The sequence below is a fragment of the Branchiostoma lanceolatum genome, chromosome 4 (genome assembly GCF_035083965.1).
Source record: "Branchiostoma lanceolatum isolate klBraLanc5 chromosome 4, klBraLanc5.hap2, whole genome shotgun sequence".
NCBI classification, from domain to species: domain Eukaryota; kingdom Metazoa; phylum Chordata; class Leptocardii; order Amphioxiformes; family Branchiostomatidae; genus Branchiostoma; species Branchiostoma lanceolatum.
In genome coordinates, this window is record NC_089725.1 from 210849 (window position 1) to 237306 (window position 26458).

Genomic DNA, 26458 nt, shown 5'->3' on the forward strand with positions numbered 1-26458 from the left:
CAGGAGAAGCGATTTATTTCAAATAGACTACATGATAGTAATCTTGAAATGTAAGAAAATTGAAATCAATATACAGATAAATATGTGAGCAGGTACTACACGGCTGGCAGTTTGGGGGTTTTGCTACTCAAATCTGTTTGTTTCTTTTATGAATAGTTGGACGTACTGTAAGCAATAAGGACATTATCAGAGAGATCATTAAAATTTTTGACTGATCCTACCAGATTTTTTAAATTACTGAAGAGTGAGGAACGGTATTGAGTGAAGTTTGGGCAGTACAAAAATAATGAGAAATACTTTCATAAGGATGGCCACAGGTACATGCAGGACTGGGAACTAGGTTGCGAGAGTACAAGTTGAATTTTAAACTGAAAGTACCGCGGGCAAGACGAAAACGATTGAGAAGAGTGCAGGTGTAACAAGGACCAGTGCTAAAATATGGGACGGATGCAGGGCGCACAGATTGGATCATTGATTTCGTAAAAGGTGCAAGACTTAATGACAGATCTGCCAAGGTAAAGTTGTTTTAATGATACGTTGCATAAGGTATGAATGATTTCTTAAAGCGAGTTGCGGTACATTTTAACAACTGAAGGTTATACGTTTGTGAAGGTTAGACATTTTGGCAGATAGAAACCTTTGGTGATGATTAACATAATGAGATGCATTTTAAGAAGACAAGGGTCTTATTTACGTAATCAACGAGGAAAAGTTGAAATTCCCATTTAATGTGCTATTTGTGCGATATTGATCTATATACACCTTATGGACATTGTGACTACCAAACTACAGGCTTGATGCGACAACTTGTTTCGGAAAAGGTAAACTTCTATTCAGTATATTACATTGAATAGACGTGACCGTATGTTTTTCTTGACTGGAGTCTTACGTCAGGCGTACAACAGAAAACATTCTAAGGACAGTCGTGGGCGCTTTTTCAACGGTCTCGGGATAGAAAAGGTTCTTGTCGTCGGTTGGTTCTACCATAGCCTCGCTAAAAACCGTACGTCGTTTGTAACGTAGCTTTTGATATCCACATGAGAGTTTTAGTCTCCACAGACATATGCGTGTTATATGCATGTTATTTTTACGTTTCTATCGTCATCTTAACGCCAAAAGAAGGCACGTCACCCCGTAAAAAGAGCGATATAACCCGATATGATGATGATGAATAAGAAGTTCAAAAGCAAATTCAACTTTCTATGTTTTATTACATGGCATATCTAATAGTATATAAGGTACAGGATAGTTTTGTATTTCCAATACGTAAGGTTGAAATATATCATTCTTAGACCAGCATCCAGAAATCTTTTTCAGTCAATCTATAGGTTAATTTGCACTTACATGATCAAGCTTGAATCTCACTGAACTGCAAGCTGTTGGATAGCGACAACAAAGGGCGACGACTTTGCAAAATTTCGAAATATTTTCCCCTGCGGCCACACTGACGTGTGACGCATTTGCCAATGAAGCCCTGCGGAGCAGGTTATTGCCAATCGCATTGATGCCAATGAATTCAAAGAAAAAGAAAAGAAAAATGATATAGAAGCACCAAAAGAAGATTTGAGGCGATAAAAGAATGTACACTTATGATGCACTTGGCGCAACATAGATAATATATTTTGCAATACACAGGCATAACATTAAACGACTCTTACAGTAACAAAAATGACAAAAAAGAACGGACACGAACCATTTTAGATTCCACTCTATTATGTTTCTTCCATATATGTGTAATGATATATTCTAATAGATTTATTGGAACAAACAAACATTGAAACAGACATTTTTCACAGTATATATTTTTTTCTCCTACGGCAACTTATGGCGACGAATGGCCCCCCATTAGGGGCCAATATTGGAGTCTAGTTTGCGTCAATTCACGGTATTTTGTCACTCGCAATTTGTTGTTGTTTTAACTTTAAGTCACAATTTCAGACGATATATTGGCTCCATTGCCGACTAGTTCGCAACCAGTTGGCATCTGTCAGTCGCCAACAGTCGCCAATAGGTCGTTGTCCAGTGAGGTACCTGCATAAGAAATTGCAACTATTTTCTACGATAATATTATACCACAGTTTATACAAATACTATTTGTAAACTACTTATTGAACGTACTATTTGATATTTGATACTCGTGCTTGACTCCTCCGGTCGACTCTTATAAGAACTACAGCGAGTTGATCTTCTTCAGGACCAGGTCCAGTTTCTCCTCCAGCTCCTGCACGTGCTCGGTCATCTCTCCATCTCCGCGACTCTCCTCACATTCTGGGGCTGAGATAATGGGTTAATCAGCCAAATCTGTATGCGTTATCTGCCTCCACATTATCGTATTGTTTGAATATTCAAAACTAGCGTCTCATTAACGACGTGGTGCAGCCCGGAATTACTGGTTTGATTAATATGGATGATATCTGCGCGTGCATCAATTGTCGTCCGTTTAAAAAAGGTTTGGGGCCATAATGTACAAGGTAGAAAGAAGCTGCAAAGTGAGAAAATTTGTGCCATAAGTTGCAAAAGAAAACATCGAAAGACGACCACTAACGTCGTAGTCGATTTCATAGTCAAAAAAGCCGTTGTTAAAGAACAAAAATAAAGCATTTATTTTTTGGAACACTATGTTCTGTGTGTCCGGTCATTTGTTCAACTTTCCTAACCAACCTATACTTCATAATGAAGGCAAGTTTGATTGACCAACTTTTTCTTCACACTCTAACATCAGTTTCGGGGTTCCCAGAGGATGTCATCCATATAATAAAATCAGTATGGCCAAAGTTAGAAAAATGCTATATTCATAAATGTTTATGTTAATCAAAATGACCCTCGTAAGAGACGACATATATACTTGATATAATTCATAACTTTTCACCCAAATATGTGGTAGTATATGTTGATAATTAGACCATTTCGGGAAATAGATCATCTACATACATTAAGTAGCGAGCAATAGCTGATGAGAATGACACTGACGTCATGGTAAGATCATTGATAACGAGAAGCCAGCCGGACAAGTCAAGGTACGTGTAAAATACTGATGGTCCCCTCTAGAGTAGATTGTACAGACTATTAGAAAGAGATATTGTGTGGTTTGGTACCTCTCAGACGTACGGATCGTGTTCCTATCCCAAAGAACAGCAGGGCCTTGTTCACCATGAACTCGCCCATGTCACTGTCCCCGCCAGGGCCGCTGGGGTCGTTCTTTGATGTAGAGAATTGTTCGTCTAGTATACCCAGGAACATGTTGGACAGAATCATCACCCCTAGTATCACGAAGCTGGAAGAGAGTACGTTCAATGTTATCCATAAGAAAGTACTGTTAGAAATAGAATTTCCATCTAGACCAGGGCGCACCAACCTTCTCTCAACCGAGATTGGGGGGGGGGGGGCGATATAGACTTCAGACGACATTTTTTGATCCCTTGCTGAACGCTGCACGTACGGAAATTCACGCGATTGAGTGAAAGAAGACTGAGCGCGTCCATATTTTTAGTTGTGGAACAGTTAACTTTTATCTCTTCATAGTGTAGTTAACCAACTCCGATGAACCTCCATGCTGCTATTTGATATATGTCTATTTTAATTGTAATGCAATGATCTAACATAGAGTCTGAGTATTCTATTGTGGAAAAATCTGGTGCAGAGTTGACTACATTACGAACACTAGTACCCACGCTAGCCAAAGACCAACGTATTAACATATGTAATATAAACACTGTAAAAGGGAAAATGTTCGCGGTGGCTATATATGTTCGCAGTTTTCGCGGTGACCTCCGCGAACTTAAAACCTTTTGCCCGCCTATCAGCTGCGAACGTAAAACCACCGCGAGCTCTCCACTTTTTCCAACCGGGGATTTACATCTCTGCGAACATTTCCACTTTTACAGTAGGCGTAGCATGTTTACAGGAACTGTAGGGATCGCATGTACTGTCAAGCACAATATTAAGCAATAGTCTATCAATTTTCACAAGAACTCGTTGCATACCTCACAAAGAAAATGCGCCCAATGATGACGTGGTTCGCGGACATGTCCTTGAAACTCGTGTCCCCGAACATGATGACCAGCAGGGTTCGTGCGGAGGTCAGGAGCGTCATGTAGCTGTTAGCCTCGCTTCCGAACAGCAGACCTCCCGTTGTGCTAAATGCTGTCAAGTAGATATGACAAGGTATTACTACTGACGTCGTCTTTACGTAAAGGTAAAGTCATCTTGTTGGTATAACGATAAGGGTGTTTGACTCAGAACCCAGAAGTCCTGCGTTCGAATCCTCCGATGTTGTGCCATGGCCTTGGGAAAGGCACTTTTCATGACTTTCTTCACTCCACCCGGGTGTAAAAATGGGTACCTGACTTCGGCAGGAGAGGCAAAAGGCGCTGAAAGGAGAGGGTTCAACTTGGGCCCCGCATTACGATACCGTACCCTAGACACAGTGGATAAAAACCTACTGCCACTACGGCCTCAAAAAGGCTATGGGACTACCTTTACTGTTTATTACTAATATTTGATTGCATCAAAAACTCATTCCGTTGAGACAATGTTTGTACTGATCTTCCCCATTTCCTTCAGAATCTTACCTCTGCAATAACTTTAAATAGTACCTTAGAAACCATCTGCTATCCAACCACTTTTAGATCTTCATCTTGCAGTTTATTGCATGTGTACTAGATTTTAGGTATATCCATGTTCTGTTCATCTGTGAAATATCTCAGTTGTATTAATTTTGAGTATGTTAGCATCATACTGCATTTTCTTGTGATATATATATATATATATTGTTATTATGATCAATTGCTCATGCTTATTTTGCAATCTACTGATCTCTATTCGATTTTTGTTCTCCCTCACATTATCACTCAAAAGAAGAACTCGTATCAAAAGACTGGTACACGACACAATTTGTTCAATAGATACTCACCTATAAATACAACAGAAAACATGGCAAGGAAGGCTGCAATTTTGTCGGATGCTTTTCGAAGAGTATGGAAAAGAACACCGATGGACCGGTTGAAGCTCAGCAGCTGCAGGAACTGTAGCGTCATGACGAAGACGAGGAAGGCCAAAATGGAGGAAAAGACGTCGGAGAAGGCAGCCATGATGCGGAAACTGAGGAACCCGCCTTAAATATGAACAGACATATGTTACACACTGGGATATCAACTTCAGATTGGATGTTGCCAAGAATTATTCAGCTATTACTTCGTTCATACCCTTGAAGTGCCTATGCCCAGTGGCACATAGGGCAGCAAGTTGCTGTTTCAATAGCAAGGTATATTCTTACTGGGAGCGGTTGCTAGCCATTCCCCTTTAACGTACTCGAGGTACCTTCTCGAACACGCGACCCCATGGCCCCTTCTGAAAGACGGGTGCAGCCCCAACCGAGGTGACCTGCCTTAGGACCTAGGATTGAACCGGGGCCTCCCAGTTAACAACATAGTTCGAACCAGGAGCTCAACTACTAGGTCGCTACCTGTTGAGCTACAGGGACACCCCTAGGTATTACAGCACTCATTGAAAATTATCGCAGTGTATTAATACCTACAATTAATAACAAAAGACATTGACATAGCTTGTCAAACATGGAAATACTAGAATGACCAAGTACGATGATCTTTTTAGTGTTTAGAGATAATCAAATGTCTTTTGCAATCATGGATTGCGTTCAATTTTCTCTGTCTCCTTGCTCATAGCCATACCGTCGCGAGTCTTTAGTTGACTGACGTAACTGCTACGTAGTCCCTCCTTCACTGAAAAGAAAACAATGGCTACGACGCAGATCAGGAGCCGCAAAAATTCCAGACAATTCCAGGGCTGACAAAAGTACATCCTCTTCTGGTGAAACATTTTCTTCCCCTCTCTAAACAGCGACAAGGCAAACAGAACGACAAAGGTGATCTGTAGAAAAAACAATATTGGGGAAAATGTAAGATCAGGAAAGGAGCCTGTTGAAAAAAATATTGTAATTTACAGTTCATAGACATCTAGTACAGTCCTCTCATCACTTATGCCTTTATCCGCTCTTATAGTCTATATATCCTCTTTGAAAGCATATCATTTTTACAAATTCAATTACATTATAGAAGGAGATAACCGTTACTGTGTACAAATGGGTAAATCAGTTATCAAAGAAAACACTTATAACCAGAAGTATAAACGACACGTTTTAGGGAACACGTTGATTTACCCATATACATTATGTAAGTTAATTATTTGTGTCCACTTGTGTATGTCTATGTTTTATCTGTTGCGGTTCTTGGTGGCAAATAGAAATGTGCTAGATGTTGACACATCGGCAACCAAATCAGTAGTGTGTTTTTGGCACACTTTTTATACAGATTAGCCGAAGGTGCACGTTACTATACTACACCGCCGGGGAAGGTCGTGTAAAGTGCCTTTCCCAAGTTTCCTAACTGAAGCTAGCATTTAGTAATCTTCAATCCTAAACAAAAGTACGTAGATTATGTGGTCTAAACTTGCCTGGAACCCGATCATCAGTTGTCCGGAAGTTCCTACGTAGGATGAAAGCTTGAAAACGTGAATGTTACGAGTAGGTGTAAACCCGCGCCCGACTACAAACTCCACCATCAGCGTCATCACCGCGAACAGGTCGGCGTTGGCGTTGTAGGCGTTAATCTCCACCACCACAGCTTCCGTGAAGCCGTCCAACCAGTCGTGCTCCTGCAGGTGTTCCATTATGGAGACGGCTTCTTCAGGATCGTTGCCGATCTCAAACATGTAGGCCCCGTCCATGTAACTCTTCACTTCTCCAAAGTAGGGAAGGGACTTCCCTTTTGTGAAAGTCCAAGCCGTGTCGTTTGCACAGTCTTGTCGGCATCGTGTTGAGTTGACATCCCTATCCGGTAGAGGTCGCCATGCAGGGGAGAAATCTCCCTCCTCATGTTGTTCCATCGTGTAGTCCAACTTGCACGTAGGAAAGGCAGTGATGTTGGTTCTGCAGTCCCCTGAGATGTTGATAAGAAAATGTCAATCTCTTTTTTTGGCGAAGCCTTATGGTTGGAGGCCGCATGTGAACTATTGCATTTGTAGAAGAATTTTAAAAATTGTATCGGAATTTTCTTCCGTAGTACGGATATGCGTGCTGGTAGTGAATTTTCGGCAAAGCCTCCTGAATTTTAATCAAACAATTTTAATAAATCATAATGTTTTTTTAAATGACAACATGTGGAAGTATGAATCTCTTGTAGATATTCCAAATTCATGACGTTGCCATCATAAGGTTGCTCTATTTAGAACGAGTACTCTGGATTTGAATATCTCATGAAATGTACCCCAAAAAGGAATGATGATGATTATGATCCACTGTATTCCGTAGCTCAGGTATTTGTAAGAAAGGAATAGTTTATCTAAGAAAAATCCAGAATGGTACCTGGTCGGCTTCGGAACTGCTTGAATGCAGCTGCTCCGACTCTGAAGGACTGGTCGTCCAGGAGTTTGCTGCCGTTCTGGGCGAACAGAACCCCCAGCAGCTCGGTGTTGGACCATGTCCACAGCTTGTCAACACTATTAATCTAACGTAAACACAGTACGTCTGATTATACATGATATATGATGAATATATTCAAGTGCGTCAGAGACAATGGCAGCCAAAAAACAAAACAAAAAAAATCTTTTTGCATAACTATATCAACTCTAAGAAATAATTTCATATGATGATATCACGTTTGTAGTAATGGTTGGTAGTAGGAATCATCACCGTTTCATCTCAATTTCATCACGTTAAATAGAATAAGACAACTGCCTTTGACCTTTTTATAATATCGATAAGTTCGCTAACTGAAGGCAACATATTAAGTTAAGCTGTGCACAAGGTGAAGTCAATTATTATATATCTTTTTTTATATTGTGTAACTTGAGCGATGGATTTGTCACACCACCTTGTTGAATTGTGATTCTTCTCTTGCATGTAGCTGTAAACGACACCAATGAGATCTGTTTATATCATTTTGCTGATAACCAAATAGAATAAACAAACAAACAAATAAAACAAAAGTCTAGGACAACTGGTCCGAAGAAACAGATTTATTTAACGTACCCTTTGGAAGGTTGGGAACCGGCCTTTCAGCGACTTGTGCATGTGGTACCCAACAGTAGCCCCGCTGCTGAAAGCGATGTAGAACACCACGGCCACGACGAGGAAGTGCTTGAAGACGTCCCACAAGATGGTGCGCATCCGGGCTTCCTTCAGCCGCAGGGTGCGAGCCGCGGCAAGCTGCACGTCGTCACTGGCACGGCAGGACACAGGCTTGACAGGAGGCCGCACATCCTCTGTGTGAAACGAAAATAAGAGTATCAGAGTTTATTGGAGTATCAGAGTTTATTGGAGTATATATATTCAACTCTCTCATTTAGCTGTCGACCTACATGTACTAATAAGACTCTAAGTGACAGCTTTTCCTCCAGAAGAGAACACAACAAATACGCTAATAACATGGTAACGTTATTATCCTCCACTGGTCGCGATAGTGAAGACCGACGGTATGGCGCCGCGCATAACATTTAAAGGTTCACTGTACCAGGGAAATTCTCCTTACCGGTAGCGTGAATGTCGGATGAGCGACGCAACTGGGATTTGAACTCAGGATTTTCTGGTCCAGATACAGGGTCATTAGCCACTGGACGAGTCATGCTACTATATGGACTAGATGGCATGTCGACATTGGCAATCACTTCGTCGCGGGGGGTGGGGTGATTATCAAGATCCGCACAGTCAAGTATGTACCTCTGAATCGGCTTACGGCCGACGATATTGTGATATTTTGAAAATATGTGACTCGTTTATCCATATTATCTGACTCCGGATGTGATATCTATATATGCAAGAAAGTAACGGTTTGCGCTACAGGTTGGAAAATTACAAATAAATCTGCCATGTGGTTAATCTGGAGGGAAAACTTACTGGCGTCCATAGGTTGTGGTAGAAACTCCTCATCGTCATCCAGGGCACCAGCCTCCATCATCTCAGCCTTGCCGAGCTTTTTGAAAATGAAGGCAATCAAGAGACCTAGCAGGAGAACCTGGGAAAGGATGAAGGAATGAAATGAATCAGGAAATTAACATGTATGTTTATGATATAATACACTCATTTACGTTTTGAGCAGCATTGCAAACACCGCATTAACTATCTCTGTATATTAATATATATATGTTATGTAGATACGTTACGGTTGGGACTGCATTCGTAAGCAGAGTCACCTATAAGTGAAGAAAAAGTGCCAAAAACGTCGGTTAAATAAAACGCCCGGTTATGTACAAGAGTCTTTTTATATTCAAGACATTAATATTCTGGACGTGTTTTGGAAATTAAAGAGCAAGGCTGGACTATAAAACCACCCAATAAATTCAGCTAACGTAAACTCCCAGACCTCAGTCTGCTTCTGAATGTCGTGGTGTTCACATCAGTGAAGGGGCTCGCTAGCTAAGACAATTTACCAAGTATTGAAGTTACTTCAGCACATGTTTGAAATCATATAGTGTATAAAAGGAATCAAAGTATATTTGCACATAAACATCAGCTTTGTAGTACTTATAACCAAGAATATGAAGCAATTACAACACTGGCCTAGTAACACTGGCCTGCCATTCTCACTGGTAGAATGTCTCAGACATTGGCTGTCAGTATACAAATTACATTTCTACAGAGCCCCTGAGTCTATACTGGTTTCTTAGACTACCAAGTTGTCAACACAATTGTATAAGTCATACTTCTAGACACACAGCTATCAAAGCTTATTCAGCTCTGAGGAAATATAGATACAATTCCAACTTTGAAGGGGTTGCTTTGACAGTTGAAAACACAATCATTGTTATGATTTTCGGAAAGTTGCCTAGCAAATTTAAAGTTACGTATTGTATTGATTACGTAGCTTTGTTACATGTATCTGGGTTATTTTGCTGGTCTGACAATGTTTTCTTCAAATACTAGTGAGAGAAATACAGGATTTTTCAAAACTTGAGACGTCAAACTATGCAAATGAGTTCCTGTCGTCTGCTCTGATCCCATTCTATTGTTCTTGGAGCCAGACGGGAAGAGATCCCCTACAGAGAATAATCCATTTATGATGTTGGGATGAGGGTTGGAGTCAATTTAGCTACTAACTCCCTGACAGAAGATATAGGAGGAGAATCCTGGGTCCTGCTTTCTTGTCCTTTAAGTGTGATAGATCAAGACAATTTAAAAAGAAATCACCTACAATTTCAGCTTCTTGTTTACATTCTAGCTTTAGAGTGGATGTGTATAAATAACAAGTAGGTTTGAGGAAATACCTTGAGTGGTTGAACAATAAGAACAGACTGGAAGATGGAGAGTAGAATTGAAGTCAGCCACTCCCCCGACTTCTCCGCGCCCCACTCCATGCTGTAGAGGATGACGAAGAAGGCCGAGCCTGTTGCCGACAGGAAGACCAGGACCCAGCCGATGTACACGCACCAGTGCGGCAGGCCGGACTGCTTCTTCTTACCATTTTGCCGTTTCAGCGAGTCACGGTATAACTTAATGAGCAGCAGTGGAGACAAGTATTAGCATTTGATATCATTGATTAAATTATTGATTGACTGATTGATTTATTCATAGTTCATTTTTTCCTCAATACACGAAAAATACATTGGCCTTCAAACGTTTGAATCCAGACATTTTGACAAAACAGTTTTCGAAGGAATGGAATGGTTAAAACTTTAATCTTACTTTACTGTGTTATACGTTGAAACACATAATTGAAAACGCTTGCTATCAAAACAATTGGACAAGTATTAAGAAGTACCAAATTTTTTCTAATGTTCAGTTTTGCATTTAATGTTATGAAGTTGCTCTTGTTCATTGTGTCCTAAAAAGGCTTGTTAAAACGATAACACTAGCATTGGTTTTGAAGTCGTCACCATAAGGTTAGCTTACCTTTGACGCACTGGACGGGATCTTATAAAACGACCCAGTTGATGACAGCTTGGTCTTCCCCGGACTAGGCCGAGACTTTGTAAACACGTACACGATGACAAAGTTGGCCGGAAATACGATAAGTGTACTGACAGCACTTATCCACAATTGCGTAGGGGTAAAAACAAAAGGGCCCAAGCGATAGACCTGTGGGGGAGAGATATCAAAATGATAAGATATCGCACAGGCAGAAATGATAGCCAGGAATGACTTGAAACAGGTTGCAAGTTTAAAGACTAATTGGCATATTACAAGTATGAAGTGATTTCACGTGACGTCATAGGGACACCGACATGGAGGTGGACGCATCGATTTGCATTTTAATGAATCGCAGCTCAAGCTTTTTAGGACAAGCAATCATATCTTTCTAACTAGATAGCTCTTTGACACTCTCAAATGCATATACCTCACAAAAAACAATACCAGAGGAATGCACTAACACAAATGACGTCGACACTTGAGCTTCGATCAATTGAAATGCAAAACAAGGACACCAAAATGGCGGTCAACATCTGCCCAATGTATCAATGTGAAAAGTGAGTGATTGCGCACTTGTTGTCTGACGCTGTCGTCTGTCCGATAGAACATGGCGTTGGTGATCATGGTGAGGAAGACCAGAGACAGGCAGCACGAGGCCCGCTGAACACGGCTGAAGTGACTCCGGGTGGGCCGGGAGGCTACCGAGAACCACAGGTGACCATCGCTGTCGGAAATACAAGATGCTGGTTAGAATATTTCATAGTACACCATAAATACAACACAAATTTATTGAATGATCTTGGATTTTCGTGCATTTGTCGGAGGTGTTATTATTTGTTAATTGCTGCTAACTGGTGCACAGTCTTTGAAGACCGATTGCACTGGGCCGATTGATCCTAGATCCTGATCGCGATTCCTGTCTTCAGACTGCCAGCTTGAGAATATATGCCCCAGTATGTCAACTGACAGGTGTTAGGTGCCACATGTTAGAGACTCTTATAATGTAATATAGTGGATTTTTAAACTTTCCTAATTAATCATGCAAATAAGGGGGCCTAAAATCTAATCATGTCGAGATTTTATAAGACCTACGGATATACCGAATATCAAGACAATCCAACTAAGTATTCTTGACTTTCGTGTTTACAGAGAGAGAGAGAGAGAGAGAGAGAGAGAGAGAGAGAGAGAGAGAGAGAGAGAGAGGAGAGGGAGAGGGAGAGAGAGAGAGACGCTCGGCATAAATAACCTTCTTGGTGATGGTAGATATTCATGTTTACCGATAATTAAAAAAACCAATGCACCTCATGTCATGACGAGTCCTCTCCTGAAAAATCGACGAAAAGTTGGTGAGTTCATCTCGTCCGGCTGCGCTCAGGAATCGGTCAACTCTCCCATCATCCATCTCAACCGCCAGCCAACGTTGGCAGAAGAACACGTACCTAAAACCACATTACGCAATGTCACTAAGGCCTCAATTCAACGTGCTACCTAAATTTGATTTTTGTGTACCCAAACTTGATTTCACGATTGGAATGTTATGCAAGATGTAAAAGTATGACTGAAAGGACAACAAAAAGCAAAAAGCGTAAAATATTCGGCTCTAACAAATCGCTCGTCGCAGCGAGGTCGCCGCCCTAGAGGATCGGGGGTCTAATGGGATTCATGTTTAATTTTTGTTGTTGTTGTTTGAGCTTTTCGACTTCATGTGGTTATTTCAGAGTATCAGAATTAGCCGTGTTATCTAAATGTCCGGGAACATTTTAGCTACGATTCACTGAACTGCAAACATGTGGATATGGCGTCCAATGCACTATTAAATAACGTGTCATAACTACACCCTATACTATATCAATTGCGACGGTACTTACCGTTTATCACTGCGAAGGTCTCCGACGACTATCTTATCAAGAAACCAGCTGGAGTCACCACCCGCCCCGGAGTTATCGTGCCACACGTGAAGATGAGTCAAGTCTCCCAGGTCCACACTCGTGGACAGCAGAAAGCTGGAGATACTGCCGCGCTTGAAAACCTTCAAGATTGAAGATAGTTTTTTTTATCATTATAATTGTTCTCAATGCCACCAAGCTGAAATATTAAGGATTTTTTTCCTAGCTGAAGTCAACAAAGTTGCTTTTTTTTTCAGACGTGCCCCAAAGGACTTAAAACTGCTATTGTTCACCGTCACACACCTCATATCACTGTAAGAACAGTGGGTTGTTTTTCAAAAATCAAGACGGCCTGTTTTCCATATGAAATATCAAGTAGATATGTGAAGAAATATAATTTTAGAAGAATGTCTAGTACGAACCTGGTTCTTAGATGCAGCCAGCGGCCTTGGGCCAGTGTCTCCATCAGCTCCGTGGAGGATGATGCCGGCTTTGGACGATGTCCCAGACCCGGCCTTCATCCCTGTGTACACGGTCAGCAGGTAGAACTTCTCGTCTGATTCATTGTTGTCGGCGATGGGCAGAACTCCCCACTGAGTTGGGAATAGATTTCTCAATCATCATAACAACACCTTGGCTGAACTCCTAGATTGAAGCTTTTGGAATATCTATCCATTTCAATCTCAGGGGTGGCACACTACAAAATCGTCTAAAAGCAGCGAGATTGCTAGCACTCTTCAAGCAAATTTCATGTACTTGATTGACAAAATTGACAAGAACATTCAATCCTGATTTCATTCTAGTATCTTTTACGTTATTTTGTGTTAAGGTCACATCACTGTTTCGCTCAATTTGTGATACGATTTTATGTGTATGCTATTTGAGGCATTTTGATTTTTTGGTCAATAAGTATTTTGCAAATTGTTAAGCTATTTCTTGTATCTTTGATCTCATTTCATTTTAATGACTTTTGTCTGACCCCATTGAAATACGCCAGGCGATGTGTTTCCCCTTGTGAAATCGATTAACAAATAAACAAACAAACAAAAGCTACTCTTCTTGTCAAACTCATGTTCGTACCTTGAGTCTATCTAGTTTATCTGCCTTGTACAGAAAGTAGATGATGATGAAGTAGATGCCAAACATGACGATGACGGTGGAGAACACGGCTGCGTTGTCACTCAGATTGGCGAACTTTGCAAACACCGTGCTGAAGTCGATGGAGTTGGGCGGCACCATGAAGTCCGATCCAAACGATGTCAGGTGAGTCGATAGGCACTGGGTGTAACTTACTGTAGTGTTAGGACCCACCTGAAAATAGCAATAGAAAAATTGAATCACATTTTGTACGTTAATAATGCACATCATCGAAGACTGCCAGAATCAGAGAAACGTACAGGAGCTAGAATAGAATAGAACATGTCTGTTAAAAGCAGCATCATACATCAGCAGCTCCTGCAATAACTAATATCAATGATCAGGTTTGACTACAGCAGATTCAATATACTCTATACAATGTTTATGTACATTGTGCAAATACTTGACACTTGGGACCGCATCTATTAACAGCGACACCTATACCTGCAGTGCATAATAGAAACAGCCAGTATTGCCCTGAGGAAGACTTCAAACGGTCACCGTAATATCTGTCTTGAATAAAACACTTGACTGTGTACAAAGAACTTTGTTATCTAACGGCTTACCAACTTGATGAAATTATTCAAAATGTATTCTGTTCATTATGATATTCACCATTCATCATCAAACGTTCATTTACTAACCGTACAGCCTGAGGGATTCCACTGGTCTTCCCCGTTCTTCTCCCACCAAACACATTGTGGAGTCAGTATAGCCAGGCTGTAGGACTCGTCGTCGGGCGCACCATTGATCTTCGATTTTACGTCAGCGTACGACACTCCAGGAACTTTTCTGCATTCTCTAGGCCCTGATTGGAGCAGAGAAGTGAAAAATATCATTTGAACAAATTTACCCACATATACAGGTCACAAATCATGAAAATACAGTCATGCATATCTTCTTGACATATCCTGTTTCAGTCAGCAACCAAAACGCCCCTGCAGTTCTACAAAAAGCTACTAGAGAGCCCAAACGTCTGTCACTTTTTTCAAAGACAAAAGCTACCTACCACCTGAAATCATAACCATTACTTGTCCAGAACACGAGATTATAAAAAAGGAAGCTCAGCTGGTACTCTTATATAGCCGCCAGGGGCCTCAACATTTAACCATTTCATTGATACACTTAATTAACCACGTACCAATTTTCGACCAATCCATCCTTAGCTTCTGTAGTTATGCTGCCAAACATACATACATACCAACACTACCAAATGCATACATTTCACAGCCGACTAAGGTAATTAATGGTTACAAATCTATAAAGAGACCGACTTGCACATAACGACGTGAAAACGTCATATTTCTGGTAAGGATGTGCAGAGTGTGTCTGCATTAAGATCGCCGGTACAAAGAAAACACGTTTCACGTCAAAGCCAAAGTCTTCATAATCTCATGTTGGCATTCAACATACCTAGTTCCTTCACCCCAATGTAATAGCTTCCGTTGATTTCCGGATACACCCACGGAAACAAAGCCGTGACGTCACGACCGGAATGCTCATGGATGTTGACGTCACAAGCTATCTCCAGAGGAGGTATGACGGTGGTGAAGTTGTGGTTATCCGGTGTTGGTGGCTCATTGTACTGCATGTATACCTGGTATGCTGTTGAGACGTAACATAGCATAACAAAATCAAACATGGTTTATTTCTTGTAACTGTATGTAATGGAATTGACTTAGACTAATAGGACCCTAGTGTGCCTAAAATGTTGAAGATTTCGTTAAAGCCCCATTATGTAAGATTTTGGCGCTAAAATTAAAAATCTTCTTGTGAACAAATCTTACTATCCAGATGTATTCTAGGATATACAACACGGCCATACAGTTCAAAATAGGTGATTATAAAAGTAACAGCGTCCATCATAGCAATGTGTGAATATTTCATTCTATTCAGGTTGATTAAAAATATTGCAATTTGAAATCCCCGTCTGTCGCGCTGAAAACAATCGTGTTCTCAGACGAGGTCGTCCCATTAAACAAATTTAAAATAAAGCAACGAATGTGGGTTACACAACGAGTAAATATCGCTTGGCGTTACCTACCAATGACATGAGTAGGGGGGATGAGCATGACCAGCACGGGAGTGGGCGTGGTCTCATTGTCGACGTCCATCTTGTGATACGTCACTCCATTGTCGGCCACAGAAGACTCGTTCATGAAGGTAACATTAGGAAATCCTGGTTTGTCGTAGTTTTGTATGTAAAACTACGGAAACGAATATATATATGTAATAACTCTTGCACAGTATATTTCATAGATTTAAATGCAACGGCTAGAAGTAACGACGTTAAAATATTCAAACACGCTTATCGAGGAGAGTCGGGGTGACACAATGTGCCTGGTAAGAACGCAAACCGTAGCAATGCTGCATCGCAATACAGGAATTTTGCTTTCTTTTTTGAGGATGGAAACAGAATAAGTCCTGTAGAGTAGAAAGCATGTGCATGTGCTTGTACAATGTATATCTGTACAATAACAACATCATGTTAAAAATAGCAGTACCCTGATGCATTCCAGTTTTACATTACTAAACTGTTCTTGTTGGATCGCTTTAGCCGAAATCTAAAAAAAAAGAATCCCTACATACCGACCCTACTCTTGTCAGGAACATAAAAGGAACCAACATTTTTTAACCAAACGTTATGGTTTTTAAAAATCATCTTTTGATGATGACGTTTTGGGACTATCAACGTGGCAAACTTACCTGTAAGGGCTGTCCGGTATCTTGTACTGGAAGGCGATTACCAGTCTCATCAAAAAAGTCCAGTGACAGGACGGACGACCTGGGCTCTGTCTCCGGGTCCCACGTCATGGGATTGCGAGTGAATGCCACGAACTGAGAGAGGAAAGCGGGGGATATAATGCAATACCTTCGCAAAGGAGGTTATGTTTTTGATGCCGTTTGTTTGCGGTTTATAAGCTATTTGTAAGCTATTGATAAAAATATGGGCATGAAAACATGGTCAAGTTTTGTCCTTCCGGCAAAGCAACGATTAGACTTTGGGCCTACAAGTGGCTCTTCACTGTAATGTAGAAGAGTTTTCTGGCCAGAAGTGATATTGATTTGAACCCACGAACTAGCGAGTCATGGACGCAATGCACTTAAAGCAAACTATCAACATGTTATAACAATAACAATGAAGTGAAGTTAAGTGTCGTGCTCTCTGACCTTGAGTGTGGATGCAAGAGCATAATTTCAATGGTAGGTGTGAACGCAACCGGTTTTGATAGACATTCGAATTGAAACAAATTGATGTGAATTGAGTGGGAACACGACCTTTGTTGACCGACATTTGAGATCAGTCTATTGTTGTCCACAAGATGGAAACGCGGTCAGCAATGTGAATGGAAATCTTCTCACCTTTGAATTGATAATGTTCTCATCAGTGTCATTCCCAAATACTGCATCAGAATCAGGTAAGGAAACAAAGCCTTGTGAACGCTCCTCGGCAAATGCGCCTTTCTGAATGTTGTCCTTCTTATGCTTCTGGTACAAGACAATTCCGACCGGCAAGTCGAAAACGACCGGGGGTGAATCGGAGAAGCTGCCGCGCAGAAGGTCCCTAGTCAGGAGGTCAGTGGTTTCCTCGAATTGTCCCAACACCGTGGGTAACTGGAGGAAAAGAGTAAAGGTTCGCCCCGGTTTGCGTTGACCAGAAACCTATCCATTCTGGCTAACTCTAAAGCGTGTATCTCTCCTGACTGCCATAGTGCGCAAATGTGTGACATGTGAACCGGCGTCAATCGTACCTTTTTTACCCATTGCACGTCGATCTGACTGCAAGGGAAAATAAGCGAAAATGCGCAAAATTGACGCAATGATTGTCCGCGATTAGATGCAGTCCAATGAGATACCCGCTAATGGCTTGCCCTTTACAATAGCTAATGGCTAGTCGGGCAACCGTTAATTGCTTCACGTCAGACAAACTATCGAATATATGAAATAAATAACTGAAAGAAAATACGCTGATCTGTTAATTGCTTTTTGAAGACTGTAATTATACATTTCTAAAATATCAAATTGCAGTGTCACATGCAGCGTATACCAATTTCAAACCTCAAGCACTTAACAAGGCTAGGCCGTCGGGCAAGTGAGCGCTATCAAGGTTTAAACACATGTACTTTATATAATCTATCAGGCTAGGCCGTCGGGACAGTGAGCGCTATCAAGGTTTAAACACATGTACTTTATATAATTTATCAGGCTAGGCCGTCGGGCCAGTGAGCGCTATCAAGGTTTAAACACATGTACTTTATATAATCAGGCTAGGCCGTCGGGCCAGTGAGCGCTATCAAGGTTTAAACACATGTACTTTATATAATCAGGCTAGGCCGTCGGGCCAGTGAGCGCTATCAAGGTTTAAACACATGTACTTTATATAATTTATCAGGCTAGGCCGTCGGGCCAGTGAGCGCTATCAAGGTTTAAACACATGTACTTTATATAATTTATCAGGCTAGGCCGTCGGGCCAGTGAGCGCTATCAAGGTTTAAACACATGTACTTTATATAATTTATCAGGCTAGGCCGTCGGGCCAGTGAGCGCTATCAAGGTTTAAACACATGTACTTTATATAATCTATCAGGCTAGGCCATCGGGACAGTGAGCGCTATCAAGGTTTAAACACATGTACTTTATATAATCAGGCTAGGCCGTCGGGCCAGTGAGCGCTATCAAGGTATAAACACATGTACGTTACCATGCTCGACCAGCTGATGGCAGAAGATGTCCGAGAAACCCCTTTTTCGTCCATGAAATTTTGCATAACTGCTCCTAGTCCATTGTGTATTCCTGTGTTGACATTATAGAAGGTTATAATAAGAAGTTTGGCATCAAGTTTCCTAGCTGTTCCTGTGACAGGGTATATTTCTACAGATTTCTAGCCCTTCCCCCTTACCGTGCTGAGAAGGCACCTCCTCGAACACGCGACCCCCACTTTACGTCTCTTTCAAGAGGCGGTTGGAGCCCCAACCGAGATGTACTGTGCCAGGTTTTGAACCCGGATCTTCCAGTCACCAACTAATTGTAACAGGAGCTTGACAGTGAGGCTGCTACCAGTTGAGCTACAGGGACATCCCTATATTGAATGAATACCTTCAGAGATATGAAAAATCTGGTCTCCGTCGATTTGATGTCCTTCTGCCAGCACGGCCTCATGAAGGTTGCGAGCGTAGATGTGCAGAGACTCGGCCGCTGTAAACTGTGGAAACAAAATTTCAATCTTACATATGATCTTCAGACTTGTCTAATTGTAAACCTCATCATATTATGCATGTTTAGAAATCTGTGAATTTGCAAAGATATCCTTTTTTTGCAAATTTCAATTTGCAGAATACACTACGGATATTCATGTCGAATTTGTATTCACTTGTTCGTTTCTTTGAATACAGAATTAATATAAGATGAGAGCCTTCTTGTGAAAAGGTGTGTCTCATATATCACTTTATTGTAATTATAGCCTCCAATACTTGAACTAGCGCCAACTATTTTGCCATGCAGTATATTTGTAGGTATGTTCAGGCCTAAGGGGCGTTGCATTTTTCCTACTTTTATCATCCATCCATTTATTTATTTATTTTGTTATGAGTTCATTCATTCATTCATTCATGTAATTTGTTGTTAATCTATATATTCACTCATTCATTTATTCCCTGGTTCTGCTGTAAGGAATATCTTGTCATACCGTCAGGTCTGCTCAGCTGGCCAATTGCTTCTAGAGCTCTACAAAGCTCTAGCTCCTGGTGTTGGAAGAGTAAGAACACAAACTGATAGTACTTATATGAACTGCCGTATCTTGTGTATAGTGCCCGTACCTGTGACTCTGCGTAGACATAGTCCCCTGTGCCGAGCAGCTTGACCAGCCCGTCCGTGCCTTGGTGCAGCGAGGACACGTCAAGCAGATCAGCTGCCCTAGCACTTAACTTATCAATCAGGTTCGACCTCACGTACATCTGCAGCTGTGGGCGGAACATGTTGACAAGTGATTTCTTGATTCGATATTTCTGAGAAACACTAATCACTATACATATTCTAGATAAATGTTTGAAGAGAGAAAAGCTCCCATAGCCGGGATATGAACTCCGATCATAAGATTGCTTTTATTATTGAAATCCGGTTGGCCTGAAATTAGACTGTTGTAGCACACCTATATCACACAATAGGCACAAGATGGCCGATCTATTACTTCAACAACATGGTGGCGCCAATTGCCACGAGGGTAAAGGTGAATAGAAACCTTTAGACATACTTAAAAAACACCATTTCATGCATTCAGCAGACCAGCCTGGCGAGCCCTATGCATGTCTGCAGCCGCCATGCATCAGACACTGATGCCTGCGAATGATTGATTGATTCCATGCATTCAATTAAGTGCATCGAGGATGTAGCGTTAACATTTGCAAACATACGCATAGAATGATTAGCTTTATAAACAAATGATACCTTAGTTTCACCTGATCCAGGTGTCCCTGCAGGTAGCATGTTCGTCATGTCGTCGATAGTAGCGCCGCTGGACCAGTCGCGAGCAAATATAAGACCTGATCGTAACGGTGGCGCGGTGGGGCTCGGGTAGTGAACCGAACTGTTCAGGGCCTCAGCCATCAAATCTCCGAAACCCTGGTCCCTCAACGTCTGGGCGGGGTTGGAATCCTGTAGAAGACATCAACGGATCTTAATAAGTACGGATACACGTTTCATTTTCAAACATGACCTGCAGCATATGCTCCGTGACTTCCCGAGTTATGCACTTCACAAATAGACAAACAGACAGACACGCGCGCCGGACATCAAAGCCTTCCTGATGAAGGGAACAACATGATTACCACGACGTACCGCTGACAGGACCTGGTCCAGCAGATCCACGATGCCCACGGCCAGCGTTGCAGCAGTCGCCGCGTCTGCCTGATCTATTTCCAACTCGGCTTCGTAAGCCAAATATAGAGTATCTTGCCACACTCCCACAGGAGGCTTGACTGGTGGCAACACCTGTGGCACAAAACGTATAATGTTGTTAAACCTTTGTTTTAAAACTCACAAGATGTGTCACGGACATATATATAATGTGGCAGAGTAGAGATTGCGATGTCACAGAACCGTCGAGTCTACCAGTAGAGATTCTGATCGGAGTCTCTGTCGCCAAGGACCCCGATCAGGCTGCTGGGAATGTGTTGGTATACCACAAATGGATATTGGATGCAAGTATCTATTGCAATGCCTCTTGAAAATGTAAACCTAAAAGAACAGTTTTGCTAGGAGGGCAGATGAAAAGGTAAAGCTCGCATATTATATAGAAACAGATCACTCACCGAAGCATTCACGCTACATTCCGAGTAAAAACCTTCGTCTCCATTTGCCTGGACTTTGATGGTCACTAGAAACCCAGTCCCGGCGTCACCGCTCTGTAAACGGTACGGCCCCGCAACAGACGACCGCTGCTCGGAGAGCAAGCTGCCTGCGCTGAAGAAGCTGTAGTCTATGTCCTCTTCAGACGTCACCTCCACCGGCACGTCGGCTGTGATGATGAATCCTGTACCTGCCGCAAAACCTTTAAAAACAGTAGGAGGAATCAATATTTATCTCTTTAAACGAGGGATAAAACCTTCTCTGTCTTATACAGAAGCAACGGGTATTACTCTATTTTCGGCTCTATTGCTACATAAGAATAAAGCGCAGTATAAAGCCTTATATCGACGACTAGCAAACGCCAACTTATTGACGACTAGGAAAAGTCAAGTCACTAACGAAAGACAGTGGATGCTGTCTGCAATGTTTGACTGTTTCCATATTTTATCTATTTGCTTGAGTAACTGTTACCCTACTATCTTATAACCTGGATGCTCAGCCTTTGTGATCATTTCTTTGCAGGCGTATCTTAAACGGAAAAAGTGGGTAGGTGACTTGAAGCAGAGCAAAGATAGTTGACTCGCACACCTCAGGTCCCAGCTCCATTGTTAATGCGTTTTCTCCTAACGTTACTGATTTTTGAACGAACGCCGCAAGCGATATGGAATGAAGACGATGATTTGGATACTTTATTCTTCACAATGATGTCCCGAAATTCAAAATGGAAACTTCGTAATCACCTACTATATAAGTATAAATACATCAAATAACTGTTGAAATGTTAATAGTTTATTTTAAAAATGAGTATTTTCATTACCTGTTTTGGGTGCGACGGAACAATTGACGTTGTACTTCGGGGGGGAATGAACATGGTATTCCTTGAAACTCCAGCTTGAACCATCCGACTTCGTACCCTTTACACGGAACCTGTACTTCTTACCCGGCTCCAAGTTGTTCTTTTCTACTTTCAGTTCGGCTCTACTGGTACCTATAGCACAGGTGTTTGAAACAATCAGAAGTCAACTATGTAACTAATATGATCCCATGCTACATCAGAATTAATTATAGTTTATGAAGTAGCAATGATGATGAAGCAATGATTTTACGTTTTGTAGAAATTAAATGACCGATAAAAATTGTAGGATCCGGTAATGTGGGTGCACATTTTCAATTCATGCGTTTTTCTTTTCTATTATTACCTTCTGCATATGCTTTTAGTAACTTTCTCATGCAAATCAAGATCACCTGATTAACTACTAATTTCTAGCTGAGTTGTATTTAATCACAAAGCTGTAATGTTCACTTTCAAAGTTGCACCGGGTAGTCTTAGACGCTACATAAGAAAATACTGACTTTAAAGCCATACACAAGACCAGAGGAGGGTGTTCTGGTTCGGCTGATAATATTTTTTACAATCAAAGAATGTAATTGTATTGGCAACTTGACCACCAACCTGGACTAGGCAGCATCATTCAGTATCAATATTCTGACAACCCCCCGAGTACCCTTCATATCAATTACAGCCAGTTGTAACATGTTTTATCGCTATTAACCATTGGACAAACTTCAACTTGGCGGCTCTTAAGAAACCTTGGGTTGAGCTTTAAAATTGCCTTGCAACGTGTTTCTTGCTTGATACTTGTTTGTCAACTTATACCCAGAGTAACTGTATTTTCCACTTGCTCTGGGTCCAAAATGAAATTTGAAATCTTTGACAATCATTCCATTGAAACCCATACTTAAGAGCTTATAAATACCCTCACATAAATTGGCGACTCTTAGGAAATCTAGGTCCGATGTTGAAACTAATGTTTGTATCGTTTGTGTGAATAGTTGTTCATGAATTTCCACCCTTAGCAGCTTAATTATTCTATTGCGTTGACAAGAAAATTTATCTGGAACTCCATCAATTATCCCCTGGGAACCAATATTTAAGGGGTGATCCCATCATGCATCACACCCCATGGATATTCATGAAGGGGCACCACTCAATTCCTGGGTTATGAATGGTTCATTTATTTGTTTATCTGTGAATAATTGTTAAATAATTGTTGATTTTGTATTCATAAAGATGTGGTCTGTTAGAAAATAACAATGACAATAACACTCTCCTCTGGCCTTCTGTATCCTTTGAAACGACTCATGTCTTCGCCAAATGATGTTAAACTTTGTGAATCCGAAATTATGAATCTAATTGTGAATCTGAACAAACTCAAACTCAGCTTTAAATGTTTCTGAATGATAAGGTGATTAAGGTCAGCATTTACTTGAGTTATACCAGTTCATATTCTCTTGTAGTAATTTGTACCCCCCAAAAAACATAGCTTTTTACATAATAAATATATTAAGTTAGCAATGAAGGCTCCAATATAGCTTTTTTACAGGTTTACAGGAAACCTGTAAAAAGTACGTCGGCATCGATGGGCGCCACCATCTATGGATTGCAACCCTGGTAGCCATCTTGTTGCCGGTTTCTAGGCCCATCGACTGTTGAAAGACTGTAGTACCTTCTTGTATCTAGAGATGGCGCTTCAGTACCGCCGAGCTGACAAATCTTAGGCTGCAGTACCGCCATGTATTACAAGTCGGCGATTCGCGAAATACTTAAGGCACAATCTTGGAATTCTGCCAAAACGCTACAAATAAAGTCACTCCGACAATCTAAGTTCAACGTCTATATCGTAAATGATAAGAAATATATATTTTTAAACCCTTCGTGATATCCAAATCGGGGGAGCCACACGCTCAAATTTCAACCACTTAACGTCCGGACAGACTCTTACAACCATTCATTCTTCCTCCGCACGATCCCCGAGTGGAACGCCCTGCCTTGCGCGGTTGTTACGGCTCCCACCGTTGAGTCATACCGCGCCAGGCTGGAGGCCTGCCCGCCTTAGCCTGGTACCTTCTCCCCCCCCCCCCCACTTTGCCCCTCGCGGGGTTATCTGGGGGTCAAACAAGTTGATACACAGTACTAAAAACGACATATTAGACTATAATGAAAGCTCATCCGTGTTGGTAGTAATCATAATACAATGCTAAACTTTCTTCCAACACTAAAGTATTCACGGATCGAATTTTCGACGACCACTGTCGCCTTCTTCAGGATCAATAATGACCGTACCGTCTCGCTGGACAAAGTCAGAATTCTGGACACTGAACAGGACTACTTTATGAGAGGTATAAAGGAGGCCATATATATCAGGGCACTCCAGCCGTCACTCAACAGAGACAGTGGGCGTTATAAACTTCCTGGCACGTTTGACCAATTGCTGACGTCACGTATCCGCAGTGACATGTGTCAATAGAGTCACGTGTCCGTAAGCGAGTTTACGTTCGGCAGTGTTGGTCATTATTGATCCTGAAGAAGGCGACAGTGGTCGTCGAAAATTCGATCCGTGAATACTTTAGTGTTGGAAGAAAGTTTAGCATTGTATTAACATATTAGACTAAGTATTATGATCACTCATACGAACAATGTCACCAAGTTACAACGTTCAACCGACATCAATAACACTAAACACCCCTTGTCCGTTAATGTGTGCAATTGCTGTGTCGCATAAGAATATCCGTGTAGCTTGTTGTTAAATCGCACATTGCCTTCGACTTTGGTAGTTTTATGTGACCAGTAGATATATGAAATACGAAAAGTAACCTTTTTACCGTCATGTCAAGCTATTTTTGGGTCGTAAAGGACATTATTTTGGTTTGTAACCGTCAAAAATGACCTATCGCAAATCCTAAAAGCACATTAGGTTCTGCATTTACAGGTTGAAGAACGCGTTTCTTGAATAGAATGATATCGATGATTTATACCTACCGGCGAGGTCAACATGAAACAAGCAGGGGAGTTTGTCCAGGTGGACCATATCTCAAGCCCGGGTGCCATTTATGCCTGTCGCAAGTTTTTAACTTTGACTTACGTTACGAAGACGAACGAATAAGAATTTGTCACAAAAGATTGAATTGTCCGAATTGCTTATGTGTTTTAATCAGCCACAGTATGTAGTATACTATCAAGGACACTACAGAGGCAACTGCGAACTATTGTCGGATGAATTACAGCTTACGTTACCATTATTGCTGCTCGACATAGAAACAAACTACCCTTTACAAGAAAGGGCATAACCAGATAAGTACTTGCCTGCCGCTGATTCATCCAGCAACCTGACAGCTTATCATGTTTACCAAGTTATTGTCGAAATTGACTTACGTTACCCCCTTGACTTACGTTACCATTACGGTACACGTCATCGAACATACATCGTGTTGATAGGATAATCAGGATTGGAAGTCAGAGGGTGTATCATGGGTCAGCCTCGTTCTGTGTAGCACCTCTGCGGCCAAGTTCTGACGCTGGTCTTACATTGTAAAGCGTCAACAGATTGCACATGTGCCGGGAAAACATTTCGTATCTAGGAAGCCGAGTTTGTGATATTTTCTCGCTAAGGTTCAAAATAATACATGTCAACTTCCACAGAACGAGGGGTTAACTCCCAAGGGTAATAGATTGGCTCAAAACACTTGTTTAATACTATAATTTTATTTGCAAGTTCTTGCCCGAGGGCTAATTGCAACATGAAACAATACATAGCAAGGGTATACCGTGCAGATAATGCGAGTTAACAATGTTGACTAGTAGAACACATGGCTATTCTAAAAACTACTACGGAATACAATCTACGCTTTTTGGGTTTGACTTTTTTTTTCTTTTTTTTAATGGAGGAATCCAAATAACTAAAAGCACATGGCATTGGTAACGTAAGTCAAAGTCATATGCATAGTTATTAAGGACATTTAGCTTAATCGGGACAAACAGAGGTAGACCGCATGTCTAGCAACATCACAGCGTTACACGGTCAATATCTCAAAAAAGAGAAAGCCCCTACCAACTGTCGTCTGGGGTAGTGAACAATAGTAGTTACACGTTAGGCCCATTACGTAAGCTTTATGAAGAACTTTATTTTTGACAACCCCCAATTGCACACGTTAACGGAGAATGGATGTAAAACGCGATCATGATACTGCATTTGTAGATCTCATCAAAATCACCATAGTAGTTTTGTTTCAATGTTGCAGTCTTTGGGGAAATGGGGAATTGCGAGGGTTGACATTAACTCAAAGATAAAAGCCAGAAACAGTCGTTATAAATTCAAATACCGAAAGTGAG

The 26458-nt window shown here is 41.3% G+C and overlaps 1 protein-coding gene across 1 annotated transcript in view; it reads right to left on the reverse strand.

Moving 5' to 3' along the window:
- Positions 1-1191: 1191 nt before the first annotated feature.
- The window catches only part of LOC136432155 (polycystin-1-like protein 2), a 28217-nt gene continuing 2950 nt past the window's right edge, over positions 1192-26458 (reverse strand). The window contains exons 5-32 of the mRNA XM_066423166.1: positions 22106-22276; positions 21252-21490; positions 20779-20931; positions 20389-20595; positions 19761-19904; positions 19042-19147; positions 18647-18738; positions 17308-17559; positions 16651-16782; positions 15989-16151; positions 15358-15549; positions 14589-14752; positions 13888-14118; positions 13230-13400; positions 12790-12950; positions 12223-12360; positions 11495-11645; positions 10904-11089; positions 10279-10503; positions 8912-9029; positions 8048-8280; positions 7382-7523; positions 6472-6956; positions 5691-5889; positions 4913-5113; positions 3984-4143; positions 3096-3274; positions 1192-2274 (exon numbers count right to left, since the gene is read on the reverse strand). Coding sequence (XP_066279263.1) covers positions 2171-2274; positions 3096-3274; positions 3984-4143; positions 4913-5113; positions 5691-5889; positions 6472-6956; positions 7382-7523; positions 8048-8280; positions 8912-9029; positions 10279-10503; positions 10904-11089; positions 11495-11645; positions 12223-12360; positions 12790-12950; positions 13230-13400; positions 13888-14118; positions 14589-14752; positions 15358-15549; positions 15989-16151; positions 16651-16782; positions 17308-17559; positions 18647-18738; positions 19042-19147; positions 19761-19904; positions 20389-20595; positions 20779-20931; positions 21252-21490; positions 22106-22276 — 5099 coding nt within the window. The 3' untranslated portion in view covers positions 1192-2170. The remainder of the gene's footprint in view (positions 2275-3095; positions 3275-3983; positions 4144-4912; positions 5114-5690; positions 5890-6471; positions 6957-7381; positions 7524-8047; positions 8281-8911; positions 9030-10278; positions 10504-10903; positions 11090-11494; positions 11646-12222; positions 12361-12789; positions 12951-13229; positions 13401-13887; positions 14119-14588; positions 14753-15357; positions 15550-15988; positions 16152-16650; positions 16783-17307; positions 17560-18646; positions 18739-19041; positions 19148-19760; positions 19905-20388; positions 20596-20778; positions 20932-21251; positions 21491-22105; positions 22277-26458) is intronic.